This window comes from Symphalangus syndactylus, chromosome 3 (assembly GCF_028878055.3).
Source record: "Symphalangus syndactylus isolate Jambi chromosome 3, NHGRI_mSymSyn1-v2.1_pri, whole genome shotgun sequence".
Taxonomy (NCBI): domain Eukaryota; kingdom Metazoa; phylum Chordata; class Mammalia; order Primates; family Hylobatidae; genus Symphalangus; species Symphalangus syndactylus.
In genome coordinates, this window is record NC_072425.2 from 90,821,096 (window position 1) to 90,844,432 (window position 23,337).

Here is a 23,337-nt window from a genome sequence, read left to right on the forward strand (position 1 = left end):
ATGCGTGCTTAAGTGTATGTATGTGTGTGAAGGGAATTGGATAATAAAAAAAGTCTATGACTTAACCCTGCTTTGTTAAGTTGGATTTTCCCATACAGAGGCTTTCTCATTAATTTTTTTTCCTCTCTTGACACATATAAATCAGTAAATGATTGCTGAATTCCAACATCATTAGGAGATAACTACCCTTCATTAAGATTGGATTACAAAATCACAATTTCTGCATTTATTTCATGGTTCTGGGTAAATGCTTAGTGATCATAATGGTAAAAACTCCAAATACCTGAAATACATGAGAAAAACAAGATTCTAAATCTAGAGTCTCTAAGTTTTGTCATCAGTGTAAGATAAGATTGCTGCATTAAGAGCAACACAGTAAGATATATACTTAAGAACACGTGCAAATTATGATAACTCTAAATGTTTCTTTGTACTATAATTCTCAATATAATTTTAGTTAGTTTTACCTGCTTAGAATTTTTAAGAAAACTTTAAAGACATACTTTGAATTTCGATGATCTTCTGTAAGGAAATAACAGCATTCATATTCGGGCTTTGGTGGAGAATATCTTCTGCAAGTGGCTCCAGCTGCAAGAATAGTAGATAATAGTATGAGCAGAATATTATGACTTCATAGTAAGTCTCACAGAAGCAAAGCAAACTGAAACAACCTAATCCTCAGGAAAAGCTTGCTCTGAGAACTAGTTAACATTTTGCTGATATTAATTCTAAAAGTGTAGCCAGTTTTATTTTCTGTTTTGCATCCGTGTAATTGAATTCCAAGGGGCTTTTCCATTGGTCACAAGACTAATCTATGAAGTCCCTGAAGCAGGTGCATGTCTGTGCATTATTCATTAAAAATCTGAGTTATTTGTGTAATTTTTGTAGGTTCCTGACAAACCAAATTCCATCATGTCTGTATATGCAGCTGGGCCCTGCAAACAAAACCTCAGGGAAGTTGCAATAGACAGAAAGTGGGCAGTCTATTATCCATACTTTCACACTGTTTTTACATCTAACCACCTTATACATTTGAACAGTTCACGACAGAAAGCCATGAGACACAGCTGCTTTTATTCAAAGGCCATTGAATAAAGTAGTAGAGAAAGGGTTCAAATAACCAAATGTAAAATAACTGTACAGTTTCATTTAACTTCTACTTTATTCATAACTATGCAGATGTCTGCGTGTAAGCACAGGCTAAATTCCTACCTTGCAAATCTATCATAATCTTCTGGAATTACACTAATTTTTCATGGAGAAGCTCAGCAAACATTGCTTTGCAAGAAATGAAGAGAAGCTTTAAATAATTTATAGAGCCTATTTGTCAGACCTAAGTCTGATAACGCATCCCTCAGAATGTTGTGGTGATTAGTTAGGCGTGTTGCAGCAGAAAGCACATGGCTAGGGCCCTTGCAAATAAAATAGTTGTCCAGCTATTGTGACCCAAAAAGCAAATAAAGTAATAGTAACAAAAGGATTAACAAAAAAGTAGTTTTCCTAGAAACGTTAAGGTTAATCATCTCAAATAAGAACTGGTGATCACACTATAATATGGCACGAATGGGAAGCGATGTCACTAGATGCATCAAAGCATGAACTCATCTATGTCTCTTCATCTGTAGGAAAACCTAAAAAAACACAGGGATTACAAGTTTCCACCGCATATGTGAGTGAATCTTCCCCTCAGGGTCCCTCTGAATTGATTATTCTATTCTTCAATCATGAAATCTAAAACAATAGCACCTTTATTCCAGATGCCACAGGATAACAGACTAGCTCAGGGATATTTATACACGGGTAAATTCACTAACTATAACTTTCCAGAGTGTTTTTCTTAGCTGCCAAAGAAAAACTTTTAAACATCAAAAGGTTTATTTGCAATACAGCTTGGTGAGAGGAAAAAAAAAAAACATCACCACCACCACTCTGTGGCAGTACAAGGTTCTGAAATAAACTCTTAAAACTTGTTAAAATCATTTTTTAAAATCTGGTATTTCAAATTGTATCTTCAAGAATATGTTAGTCTAGTAACACTCTCTTAACTCAGAGGGACTACTGAATCATAAACTGAAGCTTACTTGGAAAACTCTTATTCATTAGACAAGGTTCAGAGGGCTACTTTGCTTATAAATAATGTTTCACTGCTTTCTTGGAGCTTAGAGAAAATAATTTTTAATAGAAACCAGGTAGATTTTACTAATAAAATATCTTGAAATGACACTCTATGTTCCAATATTTAAGACTAAAAGCACAAGGCGATGTCAGCATATTTAGCTCTTCAAAAAGCTTCCCTGTGACCTTGGGGTAAAAATCCTGACACATTTAAAGGTGCTGGCTCCTGGAAAGAAAGCTATAGGCAGATCATATATGTAAAACATCTAACTTCTGGTCTCTTGCACACTGAGGTCTGGGCCATTTTAAAGACTCAGGTTATATAGAAAGCATACGTGATTCAGAGTATTGAGAGTAAAATACAAACACCCCTAAACCCCCAATTTAGAATCTTCAGTTAGATGCAAAAGGGTTGTGTCTATTTTAAAAAGCAATTCAGAGAATTAAGGCAATTAAATTGATCATTTAAACCTCCCAAACCATTTCCCTGCATGTTTTAGTTGAATGTCATTTAAAGGATTTAACCTGCAGTAAATTGCCCCAATTTGTTTCATTTTGAGTGTACACATACAGACAGAGCTGAATTCAGAAAGTTCTCAATGTAGGTTCTTTATTTTTTCTCTGGTAGCTATGCAATGGATAATATTCTCTCCGTTGGCAAGAAGGCAAGTGGCATTTAGAGTTTGTTTTTATAAAATTAAAATCTTGTATGGCGGGACCACAGAATTGGGTTGTCTTTTCTAGAGAGTTGTTTATTTAATCACTCACAATTATAAGCACTAACAACATCTGACTGAAGCATCCACTTAATAAATATTTATGAGTGTTGGTCATTATTCATAATTTAATAACCAATGAAATGATAATAAATATTCATTTTTTATAAATTTGTAGCAGGAAATAAGAATATGTGGTAAAGTTTTGCTATGTATTTAATTTAGGTGATTAGCTACAGCAAAAACATTGGCGACTGAGGTTAATCAGCATTACCAGAAGTTATTAAAAGATAAATAAGGAAGTAATTTATACAAACAAGACAACTTTTGCATGCAAAAATTACAGAAAGATAAAGCAGATGCAAATGTAGGAAATAGTACACACCCATCATGCCATTTCTGTCGAGCAATTCTGTTTAATAATGGTAATTATCATGGAGTTATAAGATACACTAGATAATTTTAACACAACCTCTTGACACTTAAAGCTCTCATCCAGCTTAATTGTATCTAAAGCTTAATCACAAGCATTACTCATAGCAATTCTTTACACAGATTTTCAGGCTCAGTGACAGGGAAATTTATTTTTCTACATCATTTTCAGAAAGTTGTCATAACGTATTGACATGATTCAGATGTTTGTTAAGTTGCATATACCATATACATTCTAAGTACCATAGCTATTTTAAAACACCGTAAAATTGTGGCCATTATCATCTTATAAGTAATTTCCAGGTTCTTTAGAATCAGATCATTTAAATCGTCAAAAATCATTTCAGTTTGCCTAAGATTCATCTATAGAAAGAGGCGAAGGATATTCTTGGAGAAGCTGTTGAGTAAGATTTTTAAAATTTACGCTGTACTGATGAGCTATGAAAAACAGCTCACTGATTTTTTTTATTTGCATGACTCAGAACAGAACATAAAAGAAGCTAAACAGAGCCTTTGCAAATGTAACAGGTGTGTGAGGATGGATGTATACATCAATCAAGCAAAGGATCTATCAGTCTTGTTAGCGTTTTTGTTATGCGTTGATGTTTCCCAAATATGCCAAGTATTTTAATATTTCTGTACCTTATCTATTCTGTTTCCGCTGAATTCTATTTTTTTCATTCTTCTTTGAATTGGTAAAACCTTACCAAGCATTCAAGGACCACCACAAATATTGCCTGCTCCTCAAATTCTCTACTAGAGCAAATTTCTTCCCCTCCTATGGCCCCTTCCCCCACAAATATTCTCATTTACTAAATACATTATGTAGTACAAAGTCATTTTATCCCACTCTCTACTTTGTTGTGAGCCATTTAAAGACAAAGATGGAGACTGTATATGAAAGACATTTTTAAAATGTTGAATAAATAGAGAAATAATTAATTGAAAAAGTAACACGAAGAGGTGGCCTTTATTCTGCTCACCATAGCTAACAAGACAAAATAAAATGGGTTCTTCCTTTTGGTTGCCTGCTGTAAACAGGATATGGTTTTAAGATGAAGAATTAGAATGGCAGTGATAATTCATTTTGTTTTCTAAGGTGAACTGCTCTTGCATAATTTCCAGACAATTATTTTCTCCTATGCATCGGCAAGGTTTCCTGACATGCAGGCAGATATTTCTATAGATCAGAAATGCAGGGAAATGCAAAAGAAAAAAAGACCCAGGGCAAGTAGAGGCAGAATGGCCGTGCCAATTATTAGAGGAGAAAAGGTCGCTTCCAATTGAGCAGGAAGAAAAAGCAACAGAATGACAATAAAATGGAATGAAATTTTGAAAGGCATTGAAATTAATCTTTAACCCAATTTGAGGAGAACTGGGATCATCTCAATACCTAGACCTCTAATCCATAACATAATATATTCTATAATTTATTTAGATGTTTGTTAACTTCTCTAAAAATATTCTACAATTTTGTGAATAGGGTCATATTTTCAGATAGATTTATTCTAGGTATTTGGTTTGTTTAATGCTTTTGATAATTATGTGTGTGTATATATTTACACTATATATATATAAAATATGTATATTTATAATTTAATTAAAAAATTTTCAATCCTGGTGTGATTCTGTCCTGTGTGTTTGTTCTCTGGAGTAGGAGTCATTTATCTCCATTCGCCTTCTATCCCACTTAAGTGGATGCCACAAACCCATGGAAGATTTGATGGACGTGGACATGAGCCCTCTAAGGCCTCAAAATTATCTTTTCAATTGTGAACTAAAGCTGACAAAGATTATCATTTTATTGTGGATGATGATGAAAATGAGCACCAGTTTTCTTTAAGAATGGCCAGTTCAGGAGCCGGTACCTATGATGAATTGCACATCGTTGAAGCAGTAGCAATGAAATATAAACGCAGTCCAAATAAAAGTAACACTGGAAACTTTGAAAATGTCTGTATAGCCAACAGTTTCCCTCGTGGGCTTTGACATACCACCACCTATGGTCTTATGGCTGAAGCATAGTTCAGGGCCAGTACATATTAATGGGCAGCACTTAATAGCTGTGGAGGAAGATGCACAGTGAGATGAAGAGGAGGAGGATGCAAAGCTCTTAAGTATGTCTGGAAAGCGATCTGCCTCTAGAGGTGGTAGTGAGGTTCCATAGAAAAAAAGTAAAAACTTTCTGCTGATGAAGATAATGATGATGACGAAGATGATGACGACGAGGGTGAGGAAGATGAAGAAAAAGCCCAGTGAAGAAATCTATACAAGATACTCCAGCCAAAGATGCATAAAAATCAAACCAGACTGAAAAAGACTCAAAACCATCAACATCAAGACCAAAAGGTCAAGAATCCTTCAAAAAACAGAAAAAAAAAAAAACCTTCCCAAAACACTAACAGGACCTAGTTCTGTAGAAAACATTAAAGCAAAAATGCAAGCAAATACAAAAAAAGGTGGTTCTCTTCCCAAATTGGAAACCAATTCCATCAACTATGTGAAAAGCTGTTTCCTAATGACTGACCAAGAGGCTATTCAAGATCTCTGGCAGTGGAGCAAGAAGTCTCCTTAATAGTTTAAACAGCTTGTTAGAAAATTTCTGTCTTATTTCATTTCTGTATCATGTGATATCCACCTGTCTTTTAGTAACGCAGAGTGAGAACTTTACATACCATGTCTGATAAATGTTGTCCAGGTTCCATTGCCAAGAATGTGTTGTCCAAAATGTCTGTTCAGTTTTTTAAGATGGAACTCCACTGTTTGCTTGGTTTTAAGTATGTATGGAATGTTACGATAGGATATAGTATAGTAGGGGTCAGACACGGAAATGGTGGGGATACAAAAATGTATGTGTGAAATAAACTCATTATTAAAATGTTTTCTGAAGTAATTTTATATTTATAGAAAGTTTCAAACATTGTACAGAATTCCCATGTACTCTTGACACAGTTTCCCTTAATGATAACTGGTTACATAAAACCAGTGTATTCTTAAACTCTTATTTTCTACAGTTATGACAGTTATATAGATATATAATTAATTTTTACTAAACCTTTTAAGTGAGTTTTAAATTTTCACTGATTTTTAACTACCCACCTTGTTAAATTTACACATTAATTCATAATTTAAATGAACATCTTTTAATAGATTTTCTTCATACTCAATTACAAATCATCTGTAAATAGTGAAAGATTTATTTATTTTTCTCCAATACTGATACTTTTTTTTCTTCCTGTATTGCACTGTCTAGGATTCCCTGAACAATGCTGAAATGAAGCAGTAAGAGTATCTTTGTCTTGTTTTTGATTTAAAAGAATAATTTCTATATTTCACTTTTAAACTTGATGTATACTGTGGAATTTATTTTGTAGCTATCCTTTATTGAGTTAATAAATATTTTTTATTCCTATTTGTAAAAATTGTTCATTATGATTGGGTAGTTTATCAGCTGCTCTTAAAACATTTATTGAAATAGTTACATTTCTTCTTCATTGTCTTAATGTGACGAATTATAATGAATTAGTTTGGAAAGTTAATATGTTATATTTCTAGAGTAAACCCAATTTTTATGAACATTTAAGATGTTGATGAACTGCTAATATTTTATTTAGGGTTTTAACTACTATGACTATAAGAAAGATTCTCCTATAATATTCCTTTCTTATGATATTCTCTTAAGTTCTTCGTATTGGTATTACATAGGCCTCAAAAAATTATTTGTCATGTATTCTTCCTACCCTCCACTTCTTTATTCTAAAACAATTTGTGATTGGTGTTATTTTTCCTTAAATTCCTGGTAGAATTCCCTGGTGAAGCTATATGGCTTTCGTGTTTTCTCCTGGTAAATTTAGTTTTAAAAACTCAGTTTTGTTAGTAATTAAAGAACCATTCAAATTTTCTGTATTTTTATTCAGTCTTGCAAGGTTGCATTTTTATTATTTTTCCATTTAATATATTCCATTTCATAAATTTTTGAAATGTTTACATAAAGTTGATTTTAATATTTTCTTGTCATCCTTTTAATAACATTACAATCTGTAGTGAAGTCCCCTTTTCTTTCCCAGTGCAGGGCATGCATGCTTTTTCTTTATTGGTCAGTCTTACTAGAGTTCGATCAATTTTACTACTTATTTCGAAGAACCAACCTCTGACTTTAAAAATCTTACATATTATCTGCTTGTTTTCTATTTTATCATTTTATTTACATCTTTGGTTTCTTTGCATTTAATTTGCTGCTTTGATTCTCTAATGAGATATACGCTTTAAAACATTAATTTTAAGCTTCTTTCTAATATATACATTTAAAACTATATATTTCTCTAAGTTCAGCTTTATGTATTACACAAGTTTTCACATGTTATATTTCATAATGCTTTATTTCAGAATACTTTCTAATATTTCACTGTGATTTCCTTGGACACATGAATTAGAGTATATTTGAAATCTCAAAATATATACAATTTTCGAATTACCTCACTGTGGTAAGAAATTATACTATGTATGAATTCAATTAGTTCAAATTTATTGAAACTGGCTTTAGGCTCCATATACGGTCTATTTTTTAAAATGTTAAGAATGTCCTTGAAAAGAATGATATTCTGTCATGTTAGGGGATATATATTCCATTATATATTTAAATTATACCAAGTTTATCAAGTGTTTAAATCTTCTACATCACCCTTCAGTTTTATTTTCTTCATGGTTTATCAGTTACCAAGAGACGTGTACTAAAATTTGTTATGATGATTGTGGTTTTGCCTATTTTTTCATTTGGTTCTTTCCATTTATACTTAATATGTTTTCATGCTGTCTTAGAAACAAAAGGTTTGAATTGTTTTATCTTCTTGGTTCATAGAATACTTTATCAGTATGAAACATCTCTTTTGATCTCTATTTTCTCTTTTTTCTTGCCTTAAAGTCCATTTTTATCTGATATTAATATGGTCACATGAATTTTCCTTCAGTTAGTTCTTGTGAATAAATTTTTTTTCATGTCCTTCATTCAAACTTTCCTTATAATTATATTACAGAAAGCTTCCCTTTTAAGAGCATCTGTTATTACAATGTAATAACCTTTGTCTTAATTGGTGAACTAAATCCATTTATATCCACTTATTGTGATTTGTACAACCACCCAAGCTGATTCTAAAATTTTATGTAAAAATGCAGTGGGGCCAAATGTAGCCAAGACTGTCTTGAAGAAGAAAAACAAACTGAAAGATTTGTTCTACCAGACATCAAGACGTTTTATAAAACTACATTGTTAAGACAGTCTGATAATATCACATAAAAAGAGAGAAACCTGTGAAATAGAATAGACTCCCCATGTATACATGGATAAAGTTAACACTACTGAGCCATAATGAATGGGTGGTCTTTTTTTTTTTTTTTTTTTTTTTAAGAAAGAGTCTTGTACTGTCACCCAGGCTGGAGTGCAGTGATGCTGTCTCGGCTCACTGCAACCTCTGCCTCCTGGGTTCAAGCAATTCGCTAGCCTCAGCCTCCTGAGTAGCTGGGATTACAGGTGCGTGCCACCACGCCCAGCTAATTTTTGCATTTTTAGTAGAGATGGGCTTTCACCATGTTGGCTAGGCTGGTCTCAAACTTCTGACCCCATGATTCACCCACCTTGGCCTCCCAAAGTGCTGGGATTACAGGCGTGAGCCACTGTGCCCGGCTGAATGGATGGTCTTTTCTATAAGTGGTACTTGATCAACTGTATATTCACATTGAAACAAACAAACAAACCTGACCTCTATATTATGCCATATACATATTCAATGCCAGATGAACTATGCGTCTAAATGTTGAAGTCAAAAAATAAACCTTTCAGAGAAGAGGAAGGAAAGAATAAAAATAATCTTTTCTTGACTTTGGGAATCCAGAAAGAATACTTCAACAGAATACAAAAGAACTAATCCTACAGGAAAAGATTGATAAATTATACCACATTAAACAGTTATTTTCAATTATCAAAGGTCACATTTAAGACGGTGAAAAGACAAGATATTTCAACACATGAAACCAACACTAGAACCTATAAAGAATTGCTAAATCAGTAAGGAAAAAGACAATATGAAGGTGGACAAAAGTTTTGAATAGATACTTCAAAAACAGTATGTACAAATGATCAATAAATAGATGAAGAACTGCTTTACCGCATTAGCATCTGGGCAAATCAAAACCATGGGGATATACCACTACACATCCAACGGAATGGCTAAGATTTTAAAAGACTGACAATATGGAGTATTAGAAGGATACAGAACTGTGTAAACACTTGTACGCCACTGGTAGGAGTACACATTGTAACTACCACTATGGAAAACAGTTTGGTGCTATCCACAAAATTTAAGCACATGCATATTTCAGGATTCAGCAATACCACTTGTAGAAATATATTCAACAAAAATATCAGTACAAGTGCACCAAGAAACACATATAAAATGTTCATCACAACATTAGATACAATAGCCCCCAAACTGGAAAAATTCCCCTTATCTGTCAAAAGTAGAATATGTAAATAAACTGTGACATTTTCCTAAAAATTATTTTTATAGAATGGAATACTACATGTTAATAAAAATGAATCAACTATAGCTAGCTGCAACAACATGGATAAATCTCACAAACATAATATTGAGCAAAATGAGTAAGAAAAGAATTATATATTGTATGATTTCATGGATATAAAGCTACAAATTAAAATATAGTGTTAGAAATCAGAAAATTGGTTACTTTCAGAAAAGAGAAAGGGGATACTAGTTAGAAAGGGAATGTGGGGTCTTTTGACAACACTGACATTACTCTATCTCTTGGTTGATCATTACATATGTGATCGCTGTGATATTTCATTGAGTTGTACATTTGTGTTTTGCATTTTTCCGTGTAAGTGTTATATTTTACAATGAAAAACAGTTTAGCAAAAATTAAAAATTCAAAAAAAATAAGCACTGTGACATAAGAGAATAGGGAAACAAAGTCTGGATCTTGACTTCATGTTCTTTCCACTGTATTATTGTCCTTCCAGGAAACAAAGTGAGATTATATATTTTGCATAAGAGCCACATGTTATATTCTTAGATACAAGGCCACAAATTCACTTACAAAGAAAGCTGAAAGTCCCCCTGCAACATGCAAAGCGACTCAGACAAAATGCAGAAAGGGTTCAGTTGTCAGGGTCAAAGATATTGTGGAACTTTGGAAGAATATGATAATCAAGACCAAGAGGACAAGGGAAGCAGATTGTAATGAAGACCTGGCTCTCCATGCTGATGAACTATTATCAATTCCCTAGTGAGGAGGGATTGGTGGTGGAAACTCAACTCTCATTTAAATAATTGTCTTAGAGAAGTCTGCAATTAGTTGTGTATGTTTAATTTGATTTTGTAAGTAAATCTGGTTATAATTTTATCCATATTGTGATTCATGAGTCATTCTCGAAATAACCTGTTTTATTTGTTTGAAGTCATTAAAATTCTTGACCAAATAGATTGGGGGAAATATCAGAATCAGGGTGATTGTATTGACAATCAAGTTATTACACTGACAAACTATTGAAATTATTCAGATTGGGTCTGCCTGCATCCTACCTACATGTGGATGACACAGGGTGATATCAACACAGCAATAAATATCTCTGGTCAATAGCAGTGACATAAGTCTTATGAGAGTAACAGGAAGACCAAGGGGTAAAGGGAACAGTCATGGTCATCAGCTCACATGAGATATTGCAGGAATTCCTTGAATAAGGTAAGAGGGACCAGTGAGCCAGACTCTGAGATTATTACTGTAGTTATTGTTCTGTTAACTGAGTTTAATCCAAAACTACTATGGCTTAGAGAAATGTAGGTTAAAACAATACATCAGCCAATGAATGAATGGAGGAAGGCTATGAGAAGATGCCTCTGTTCCATATGAAACCCAAATAGTATCCTATAATTTCCATGATGCTTAACCATGGACAGTTTGCACATGATATATTTAAACATCTATGGCAATCACCAACTAAGTAATTAAAAATAAACCTAAAAATAAATGGAAGAAGGAATAGCGGTCTATTGGAAAGAGGATAGTGAATGCAATTTGTTGGATAATTCAGATTATTGATATTCTTGTTTAATCATTAAGGTAAGTTTGTAGATATACAACATAATGAGAAAACAGTTAGAACCACACAGTAGAGTTAGGAAAATACTATATATGTTGAAAAGTGCATGTCAAACTGAAGTTCTAACAACATTGAAGGGAAGTTCGTTCAGGGCTGTATGTGTAGTTTTCTAACATAATGTCCGTAGTTTGGATATCAGTTGTTATGAAGAAGGCTTGGCTCACATTAAATGCCAAAAATCTTGTTTACTTGCCCCTGTTTCTGCAAGTAAGTTTAAATTTGACAGTCAAATTTGGTAAGTCCTGTTTCACTTTGTGTGCCTTAGTATTCTCTTTATTTGCTTTTTAAATCCCTTCTTCCTTTAATCTGCTAATTTCATATGTTTCAATATTTTCTTTTTTTTGTTTTATTAAAGAGATTTTGTATGATACTCTTTTCCAAATGTTGACCTTTCTGCTAACAAGACCTGTTTCACATTATGTAGCAGTGGTGTGCCGGTAAATATTGAACTGCTAACTGTCCAAGAAGTACTCCTAATTTGTAGCATTTGCTGATTTCTGTGGTGTAAATATTCCCACCATGGCCTGTTTCAAGCTACTAATGTGATGTTATTGAACTTAGATTTAAGCAGAGATACACACAATTGGCTTTCACAAGTCATTTACAGTCAGTTCCAGCATATTGTGGTTAGAGTATAATTTTGTTTATTGATTATCTGGGAAAATTGCTAATAGTTATTTTCATAGTAAGCTTTGTTTTCTTCTATAAGCTTCTGCCATCTCCACAACAAACAAACAAACAAACAAAACGCTGTTTTTTTGCTGTTGATGTTTTACACCAAAGCTTGGGATTCATTTATTCAAAGCTTCCATATTTTTTCACAGAAATTCTAATTCCTTATGATATTCCATTACCCAGATTCAGCCTCAGTATATACTTTTATTCTACTCAACATACCTCTCCTCTACCAAAAACAAAACAAACAAAGCCAAACAGAGCCATCCACAATTCCAAGAAGTCTTAATGTCTTTATCTATGCTTTCCCATTATATGATAATCTTAGATATTAGCTCATATTAGTCTGATTTTTTATTCAAGACCAATTAAATATTAAAATATTCTTCCATCTCTGTAGTTATAACAATGGTTTTATGTTACATTGCCAAAGCACTTTGTTTTAATTTTACTTATATTGAAACTTTTGGGCACAAAATACATGCCCAATAAAAGACTAATGAATGGTCAGATAAATGAATGTCATTACATGTTTGTTTCACCATGGCAAAGAACTGCTTTCTTTCTTTTATTGATTACCACAACCTGTGAAATATCCAGGTCCCTGGCCCATATTCTCCTTAACACCCTCTGAAAAACCTAAAGACTACACAGAAAATTTATATAATGGAATTTTGAATTATCCAAACAACCTCCACTTCATTTGGCATTTGACAAAACATATAAACAAAAAAAAAATCCACAACCAATTTGGCTCTGCCTTGTTGAATGTAAGAAATGCAACATCACAGGCCATATCTACACTGAAAAGTATCTTCAAATAATATTTTCCCCAAACAGTTTTATTCTCTTTAGATTATCCATACATTCTCTTTCAGAGTATGGAGAGCCTTCAAAGTTTAAAAGAAAACCGTTGAAAAACATTATTCTGACGTATCATACATTGTCCCTGTATTCAGTTCCTCCATCCTTTACTCATGAATGGCAACTATTTAGGAGCCTGTAAGCTTTCCCAGATTCACACCAATTCCCCAATGGACTAAGCCTCAGCCATACATAATCTAAAGGATGAAAAAGATGGCAAAACAACTTCCCCATTCGGAATCCAATGCAAACAAACCCCTGATGAGCAACTTGGACAACAACATCTCAAGAGTTCACCTCGGGGGTGGTTGTCAACACTTACTAGAGTCAATTCAAGAGACTATTTCAGCAGCTTTAGAGCAAAACGTCATCGTTAAAAGATGATCAACAAACACAATCACTAAGTTTAGCCACTGTTTGTGAAATTCAAGTCAAATAAAAGCAGCTGAGCATACTCAACAGGAGATAGCAGTTATTAAAAAGAAAGTGGAGAGAGGGAGGGAGAAAGGGAGAGAGGGTTGAAGGGAGTGAGGAAGTGAAGACTAACAGGAGGGAGGCAGGGAGGGAAAGAAAAAAAAAAGAAGAGACAAAAAAAAGAAATCAGAATCCAAATTTTAAAAAGAGTGAGGGAAATCAAAACATGCTACATGCTCCAAGTGTAAATGCTGAACTTGCAGTACTAGACGCTTTAGCATAATCTCAACAGCTTCCAGATCTATGACAATTTGTTTTGCTTTTTTCCTCTCACAAGCTTAGAAATCATCATTTATTCGGTATCGACAGGGGATCTTCTAATGGCCATGTTCTCAACTCACTACCCAAGGCTTCTGCTACTACATGTCCTCTCCTTTCTTTGACTTGCTTGAAGTTTTTCAATGTTTTTGTTTTAGATTCCATAGGAATGGCAACTGCTTAAAGCTTTTCTCACCTCTTGGGAAAATTTCTTTCAGAGGAAGTAACCCGGGGTGCCACTAATTGGCTTTGCATAACAGTAGGCAAATTTGGCCTTAAAGCAACTGTGACACTGTTTGCCAATCAGCTCAAATACAGATTACCAAAATGAGATTTTCTGGGAACCTCACAGATGTTTCTATTACGAATTCTAAAAACTATGTGGTTATTGACACAAGTATCCCTAATGCCTTTCCAAGCAACTTAAAGATTCTTCTCATTTAAATATTCACTTCAATTTCTTGCAAACCCCAAGCTGGTGTTTCTAAGTGCTTCATTGAAAAAGATCAAAAATACTCATCAGGCACTGATTGGACTGATAAATCTAAGTTCTAAACTTTGCCAAGAAAAAGAAAAAAATGGACTTCTGGTATGTCTTCAAAATCAGTTGCCTCTAGGAATTTCCTGTACCATGCTCAAATTAGTTTTAATCCAATAGTATATTATTTTGACTGACCTTGTACATATTTCTTAAAAGAATAGTTAAGAGATGTTTTGCTAAGTAGATCATTTTCATGATAAAGATATTTAAAAAGAAGAAAATGCCTGTTTTGGGTGCAACACTCAGATAACTAAGATTTTTAAAAATCCAGTTTTTTGGTACCCATCCATGTGTCTACACAGATGCAAAGCTAACGGTTCCTGCTGATTTTATAATTACTTTGGGTTATGTAATACATATTATTCTGCTGATAATAAGCCCTAAGAAGCAAATTTTGCTGTATTGACATGGCCTGGCCAAAAACAACAAGGGAAAGAAATAGCATTCAAAAAACTGGCAAAATGTTTATGAATTCTAATCCTCTGCACATGAATAAATACATCTGACAAAGAGCAGAGGCCCTCAGAAAGGCCCCTCTTGACCTTTCTAATGTGAGTTCAATTGCATGTTCAGTGTTGAGAAACTAAAGTGGGTTCTGCCAATGTTTTAAGTTCAAGCTTTACTACATTTTGTTATTTGTAAAAGTGAAATCCCAGATAATGAGTTATAATTGCTCTATTAATCATTGAATAAAGGGTTTGGAGGGAAACTGGGATTTGAAATCACAATCTGAAAGACATCCTTTTGTATTTTTTTACCTACAGCTTACCATATAAAACTACTGTGAAAACTACATATATGCACTTTTTAAAAAATGGCGAGGTACATGCAATATGTCTTATATATTATTTTTCTAAAAGAATGAAATTTAAAACTTCAGTGTAGTCATAATTATCTTTGACCTGGAAAAAAAAATACAGAAAACCAGGCCTTGGATTATAAATTATATTGTCAATGAAAGTGAGAACTCTCCATTCTTTAATGTGTTTTATGTATTATATTTTCATTTCCTTTTTCCAAATGAATTATAATGTACAACACACTTGTATTTTTCTTTAATTTTTCACTTTTAATAATCTTGCTTTTTCTTAACTTTGTTCTTCCATATACTGATAGACCTGACACAACAAAATTTACCTTTCAAAAATTCAATAATCCCATATTCATTGTTACCCTTAAAGTATTTGCTAGGAAATCTATATTCTTATTTATGTTCCCAAGAAAGTTTAATGCAAAAAATATAGAAAAGCATACATTATTTAAACCTCCCTTCCTTTAGTTTATATTGAAATAATTTCAGGTTGTGCTTATGCAACTGAAGATCACCAACCAAAAGGGACAAGCTGGTATTTAGGGCATCATAATAACTAACTCAAATTTACCATAAGACATACATATTAATTAGTAAGTTCAATAGTCAATATAGCCAAAAATAATCATTTCAGTTAGCACTTACTGGAAATTTTAGCAATCTAAACACTCACATGGTCAGGTTTAATATTGTCCAGCGATACCTTTATTCCTTTCTCTTTCTCAAGCCTGGTCTTTCTAAACATGTAGAGAAAAGGCACAGGTCTCCAACTTTAAATCAGGTGATATCATTGTCATTCTTTCTGCGTTCTGGTCTCCAATTAAATTCCCTTTCCTTCTTAGGCCCAAGGCTCTGACTATCTTTTGCAATATGCAGTAGATTATTAATGTTCAAATTCTGACCAACTGCTGATTTTCAAACAGATGCCTCCAAGGTAGCCAACAGTTGCAGTATTCACTCTCCTTTTTCTATCTTTTTGGAAGTCATTCATAAATTTAAAAGGGTGGTTTTAATATTTAATTCAGCATTTTGAGATTTTTTTTTGTTTGTTTTGTTTTTCTGAGACAGAGTCTCGTTCTGTCACCCAGGCTGGAGTGCAGTGGTGGGATCTCGGCTCTCTGCAAGCTCCGCCTCCTGGGTTCACGCCATTCTCCTGCCTCAGGCTCCGGAGTAGCTGGGACTACAGGCACCTGCCACCAGGCCCGGCTAATTTTTTGTATTTTTAGTAGAGACGGGGTTTCACCATGTTAGCCAGGATGGTTTCAATCTCCTGACCTCGTGATCCACCCGCCTTGGCCTCCCAAAGTGCTGGGATTACAGGCGTGAGACACTGCACCCGGCCAGCGAGATACTTTCATATAGGAGTATTTAAGAATATGTAATCTCTCATATTGCCATCAATTTTAAAGTCACTAAATTGCTCTACAAAAGCAGTCTATTTCATCTCCACGAAAAGCACGTGTACTAAAATGACCAGCGTTCTCCCAGTCAAAAGGGCATAGAATGGCAGCAAGGTACAAAACACACTTTGCTTTACAGTAAACACAGATAAATTAAGAAAAACATGTAACTCCACACAATTGAATCTGTTCTGAAACATAATCATTTCTTAAAGAAAGAGATCATAGGGGAGATCACTCCATCCTCATTGGAAATGTTGGGTTAAGAGCAAAAGATTATGAGTATAGAGACATTTGAATGCAAGTGTTCAAAGAAAGCCAGTAAAATCCCTGATTTCCTTCCACATAGGCAGAAAAGTAGTTGGCTTTTGCAATCAGGTAACATTTCTTTCTGGCTAGGTCAGTTATCCATGGAGCTACAAATCCACAACCTATTCTGATTGTCTGCACATCTGGTGTAAACTTTTATAATGCAAATATTAATATTATTATGCTTCTGTAACATGTTTCTATATTTAAAATCAAATAAGTGATTTCAGAATACAGGTGACTATGCAAAAAATGTTATCTAGGGGGCAAAAAAGCACCCCAACATCAACTTATAAAATAAAAATAGCATTTATTTCTTGCACTCCCTTACTGCCACAAAAAAATACTCAACATCCTGTTTGACATTACTGGCTTACAGGAATCACAGAAAGACAGTCACATTTTAGAAAATTTTACACACGTTGAATTGTGTGTGATCTGAAAGAGCAGTACTTTGTTGACACTAACCATTAGATAATTACATCCTTTGAGTTACTGTGCTGTCTAAAACTAACAAGACAGCCAGGCGCAGTGGTTCAGGCCTGTAATTCCAGCACTTTGGGAGGCCGAGGCAGACAGATCACGAGGTCAGGAGTTCGAGACCAGCCTAGCCAACATGGTGAAACCCCGTCTCTACTAAAAATACAAAAATTAGCTGGGCGTGATGGTGCACACCTGTAATCCCAGCTACTTGGGTGGCTGAGGCATGAGAATCACTTCAACCCCGGTGGCGGAGGTTGCAGTGAGCCGAGATGGCGCCACTGCACTCCAGCCAGGGCGACAGAGCGAGACTCTGTCTCAGAAAAAAAAAAAAAAATTAGCAAGAGTAAAGTACTTGAGCAATGCTTAAGTTTTCTCTCTCATATTTTTTCTTCAAATTAACAACATACATTTTTACTTCAATATATATGAAAAATAGTCATATGGAAACACTACAGGTTTGTAAAATAATGATTACAATAAGAACTATCTGTTCTATGTGCAGAAGAAAAGGTACATTTTGTTTCATAAATACTACAGGCAAAGGCATGCATTACAATTAAAAAATGATATGAATGATAGATTTTTAAAGAGATTTTGTATATGTTTAATAAGCAAAATCATATTGCAAATTCATAAAAAAAAGGCAAAATGCATATGGTAGTCCTAACACTACTGTATAATCACTATAGAAAATAGATTAATGGATAATATTAATTAATACATAGAAACTTAGAACTATTTGCTGAATTGCAACTAATTGGTTGAAAATGTTGCCATGAGCTGGAAGTGAACCTCATAGCAATTGGATCTGAATTCTGCAGAGCAGTCAGAAAATATGTTGCAATGTAGCCATGTGATGTGAAAGAAAAAATAATGGTCTTTGGCCATTTAGATTCACGTTCATGTCTTGGATCTTGTAATGCATTCTGACTGCATGACTTTGGGTCGATTTCTCAACATTTTTGAGACTCATTCTCACCATCTGTAAGATGGAAATACCTATCTCTTAGCATAAAGAATTCTTAAATGGTGACAAAAATAGTTTACCAATTTTTAAAATAGTTTTTTTTCCCAGAAATAACATAATCCTACAAGAAACCTCCAGACATTTTCTAAAGTTTTATTTCTTATTCAATGTTTCCATACTCATCGGTTGGGTCAGTAGACAAAACGTTCTTATTTTTGAGCTCCGTGGCTAACCTGATTGAAGGGAGCGAGTGCTATGTGGATTCTATACCTGGGATAACATTGTAGTATACGAGAACATGTAAACTTATCTTATCTAAGGCTTACCTTCTTTCTTAATGGTAAGAGCAATGTTAAGCTTTCTGAGTCTGCAGAATTTTTTTTTAGTTTAAAAATATGCATGCATACATCCCTGATTCTTTACCCCTGCCCTTTTGTACTTTCACTTTTTTACCTCATTTCCTAGAAGGGCATTTACACAGGCTTCTGATGCATCACAGATGGCTGTGAGATCATGTCCTCCTTCTAGAGCCAACACCACACGTCCATCAGCCAATGTCATCAATTGCTTCGTCAAATGACCAAAACCTACCATAATACAAACAGAACATTTCAAAGTATTAAATCAAGAGAAAATGATCACTAGAATCTAGTGTTGAGCACGTATTTTGAGTAAGTCATTACTAAGCATTTTCTGTGTGCTAACTCATCCAATACTCAAAATAACTTCATGGATTAGGTCCTGTTATTATCTCTATTTTACAGATAAGGGACCCAAAGCCCAAGATCCCACAGCTAAGAAGTATCACAACCAAGACTGTCACCAATCTGGCTCTTCACCAGTGCACAGGGCTGCTTTTCATAACATGGTCTGTATGTATCTGGATAAAAAAACTGAATACTATTCAGCGGGTGTTAACAAGGTAAATTGTTCCATTTGCTTACCATATGCTTCCTGTCGCTATCATTGGCCTTTATTATAGAAAGTTTTCTATGCCCAAAATTGCTATCTATTACAAATTTACATTATCTGATATAATTATTTACATTATCTAATGTAATGTAAAATCTATTACATTAGATTTTTATAAGCATTATTTTATTATGAAACATTTGATAAATGCAAAATATGAATAACATCTAAACGTGTTATAAAATACAATAATAAGACAAATATCTGCTTTTTTACCTTCCAACTTAAGGAAAATTAAGTTACCAACACTTTTAAACCCCCATGTGCCTCTCTCTGACGCAGCTATCCTCCTCCTTGTGGGAGATCAGGATCCTAAGTTTATAATTCCATTGCTTTCCTTTGTTTAATTTCCTTGTTTTTGAACTTTATAAAAATGGTTTTACACTTTTGCAACTTGCTATTTTCATGTATTTTGTTAGCTCATCTCTGTTGATGCCTGTAGCTATAGTTTTTTTGCTGTCTAGTAGGCCATTATATGTCAACAGAGGTTATCTACCCATTCTTCTATTGACAGAGAGTTGGTTTTCTTGTTATCACCAAATTCCAGTTTTTTTGCCATTACAAATAACGTCGCCATGAACATTCTTACATGGGTCTTCCGGTGCACATATGCACATTTGAAATGGAATTGTTGAGTCTTAAAAATCTGCTAAATAATGCCAGATTATTTCCAAAGGGCTATTACCAAGCCCCACCCTCAGAAACAGTATATGTAAGAATTCCAGTTAAGTCACATCCTTGCCAACATTTGGTATGATTTGGCAAGTGGGTGGTAAAAAAAATGGCATCTTATTGTGGTTTCATTCAGTGTAAGAGGGGAGTTTTCTATTTCTAATTTAACTTAGAAATTTCATTACAAATGTAATTTAATCTAATTATTTCTTTACACAGATAGACTTTTCCCCATAATTTCACAGTGTTGTTAGTTACATTAATTAATATTTCAAATATGAAGCCATCATTGCATTTAGGAAGTAAAATAAGCTTGGTCATAATGTATTATCTTTTTAGTACACACCTGGATTTGTTTTGCTAATGCTTTAAGATTTTTTTGAGTATGTTCATGAATGGGGTTAATCTGTACTTTACATTCTTGTACTGGCTATAATGAATTTTGATGTGGTTGGGACCCTCTGTTTTTATCTGATGCCAGAATGTTGGGGAGAAATCTCGTATGAAACCATTAAGGTCTTGTGCTCACTTTGAAGAATATTTTTAGTATTGATTGAATTTTTAAAGGGATTATATGACTACACCTGCTTTCTATATCGTCCTAAGTTATATTTTTATAGGCGTTTCCTTCTTTTATTTCAGTGTTTAAGTTTGCTGAAATAAAATGTTTATTATATTATTTTGAAATTCCACATAGATGTAGGTGGACATTGTCTGTAAATATTTCCTTGATCTCTTTTAAGTTCCCTTTCATATTTTCCATCTCTCTCTGTCCTGCATTATGTATATTTTTGATTCAGAGCTGTCTTCCAGACTTTCCCTCTTCAGACATCTCTAATCTGCTACATCACATCTTTAGTGATATTTTCATTTCTGTGATGGTATTATTTAACTCTAGAATTCTGATTTTGTTCTATTTCGTGACTTATTGGTCATTATGATACTTTCTTAACTCCTTGTTTATGTTTTTATTTCTTCTTTTATTTCTTTCAGCATAATTATTTTATATTCTGTAGCTGACATTTGAAATCTTTTGGTTTAGTTTACTGTTTGTTGTTTCTGCTGATTCATGTTCATGCTGCCTTAATTACCCCTTTTTAAAAAACTTTTATTAGTTTATTTAATTTGTGGAGTACTTTGAGCTCGTATTGATTGTAACTTTATATGTGAAAAATATTTGAAGCTTGGTGCAATGGACTGAATGTGACTACACCCCAAAATTTATATGTGGAAATGCTAAACTCCAAAGTGATGTTTTTGAGAGGCAGCCTTTGGTAATTAGGTAGAGTCCTCATGAATGAGATCAGTACCCTTAAAAAAGGGACCCCAGAGAGAGTCCTCTAGCTCTCTTGTTGTCTTCTAAGGATCTAAGGAGAAGTTGGCACTCTTTAATCCAGATGAGGTAGAGTCTTCGTAAATTAGATTTGTACCCTTACAAAAGGGACCCAGAGAGTCCTCTAGTTCTCTTGTTGCCTTCTAAGGGTCCAAGCCTTTACTTGGCAGTCTTTATTACAGAAGGCCCTGACCAGAACCTGACCATGCTGGCAAGCTGTTCTCAGACTTACAGCAACCAGAACTGTGAGAAATAAATTTCTGTTGTTTATAACCTATCAGTCTATTATATTTTGATACAGCAGCCTGAACTAAGACACCGGGGTTGAATGTGGTATCTGTCTTTCAAGTCTGGCTCAAGTGTGATATTGTTTGCTTTTGCTGGATACCTGGGACACTACCATCTAGGACCTATTTTAAATTCTTATATTGCAAGACTGGTTGTGGAGTTTGCTGTTGTTGTTTGCACATGTATATTATAAATATGGACCTTAAAACTTTATTACAAATCCTCATGGAGAAGAAAGTCAGGGCATCTTTCTTTCTTTCTTTCTTCTTTTTCTCTTTCTCTCTTACATTCTTTCTCTCTCTTTCTCTGAAACTTTCTTTTGGAAATTCCCTTTATTGGTGGCAAAAGCTAAGATAGATGTGATGTTTTATTTAGGAGTATTTTCTTTTCTCCTATTTATTCTTTTCCAAAGTGTTGGCCATTTGTCATTCTTTCTTTATTCTGGTCTCCAATTAAATTCCCTTCCCTTCTTAGGGCCAAGCCTCTGACCCTCTTTTGCAATATGCAGTAGATTATTAATGTTCCAACTCTGACCAATTGGAGATTTTGGTATAGATGCCCCCAGGGTAGTCAACAGCTTTAGGATTTATTCTCCTTTTTCTATCTTTTGGAAGTCAACCATAAATTTAAAAGGATGATTTTAATATTTAATTCAGCATTTTGAGATACTGTCACATAAAAGTGTTTAAGAATATGTAATGTCTCATATTGCCAAATTTGAATGTTTCTCATTCAACATTTAGAAAAAATTATCATGGCATCCAACCTGTCCAATTTCAGGGGCAATTGCCAAAAGGTAGGGTAAATAAAAATAAATAAAAATACGTGTTTCAATAGAACATTTCATTTTTTATATGCTTTATATAAAAAATTAAATTTTTTACAGCAAAAAAATAATTTTTAAATCAATTGAATTTTTTATAATTCATAGATTTTATTTTTAGAGCAGTTTTGTATTCACGGAAAAACTGAGCAGGAAGTACACAGCAAGTTCCCATATCCAATCTCTTTCTTTCCATATTAACATTTTGCATTATTTTGGTACATTTGTTGTGATTGATAAGCCAGTACCAATGCATTATTATTAACTAAAGTATAGCTGAGGTTCACACTGTGTTGTACATTCTGTGGGTTTTGACAAATGCATAATGTCATGTATCCACCATTATACTATCAGACAGAATCGTTGACTGCCCTGAAAATTTCCTGTGATTTACCTATTCATCCTCCCTCTCTGCCCCTCAACCCCTGGCAACCAATGATCTTTTAATTGTCATAGTCTTTTGTTTGAAAAGAAAATAAATTCTCAGGATGTATTCACTAGAATTTAATGAAAGCCTATAAAATCATCAGATAATAAGAACCTGAAACTAAATTACGTTGCTTCTATTTTGAACAATAAAATAATACATTAATCCTAGTAATGCATTAAAATAATCCACTTGGTAAACAACTGCCTAGATTTTCCCTTCTGGTCTAGCACTTGATGTTCACCACGAACAGGACGAGTTAATCGCCTCAATATCTTGAAGCACTTTAATATTGATTTTAACCACTTAACTACTATTTGGATGGAAGTCAAATTAGTCACTTTACAATTATCCCATGTTTTAAAATTCTTGACAAAAATTCATTTAAAAAGTATTTAAAAATTAGTTAAATACTGTTATCAAGCATTTTAGTGTTTCTCAATTCCTATGGACCTCATTATGATGCCAATAAGAATCTTTTACCCAGGCCATTTACGAATGAGGCTGTCCACACTAAACTACCTTATTACCGGATGACCATAAAAAGAATGATAAACATTCAGAAAATAAGTAATGCCAAATTTTGATCCTAGTGCTTAGAAAT

General features: G+C 33.8%; 1 protein-coding gene across 2 annotated transcripts in view; it reads right to left on the bottom strand.

Moving 5' to 3' along the window:
* Positions 1 to 23,337, bottom strand: part of HDAC9 (histone deacetylase 9) — a 914,075-nt gene that overhangs the window by 48,994 nt on the left and 841,744 nt on the right. For both annotated transcript variants that reach the window (XM_055272501.2, XM_063637042.1), the window contains exons 23-24: positions 18,672 to 18,805; positions 504 to 588 (exon numbers count right to left, since the gene is read on the bottom strand). In XM_055272501.2, the coding sequence (XP_055128476.1) occupies positions 504 to 588; positions 18,672 to 18,805 (219 nt within the window). The remainder of the gene's footprint in view (positions 1 to 503; positions 589 to 18,671; positions 18,806 to 23,337) is intronic.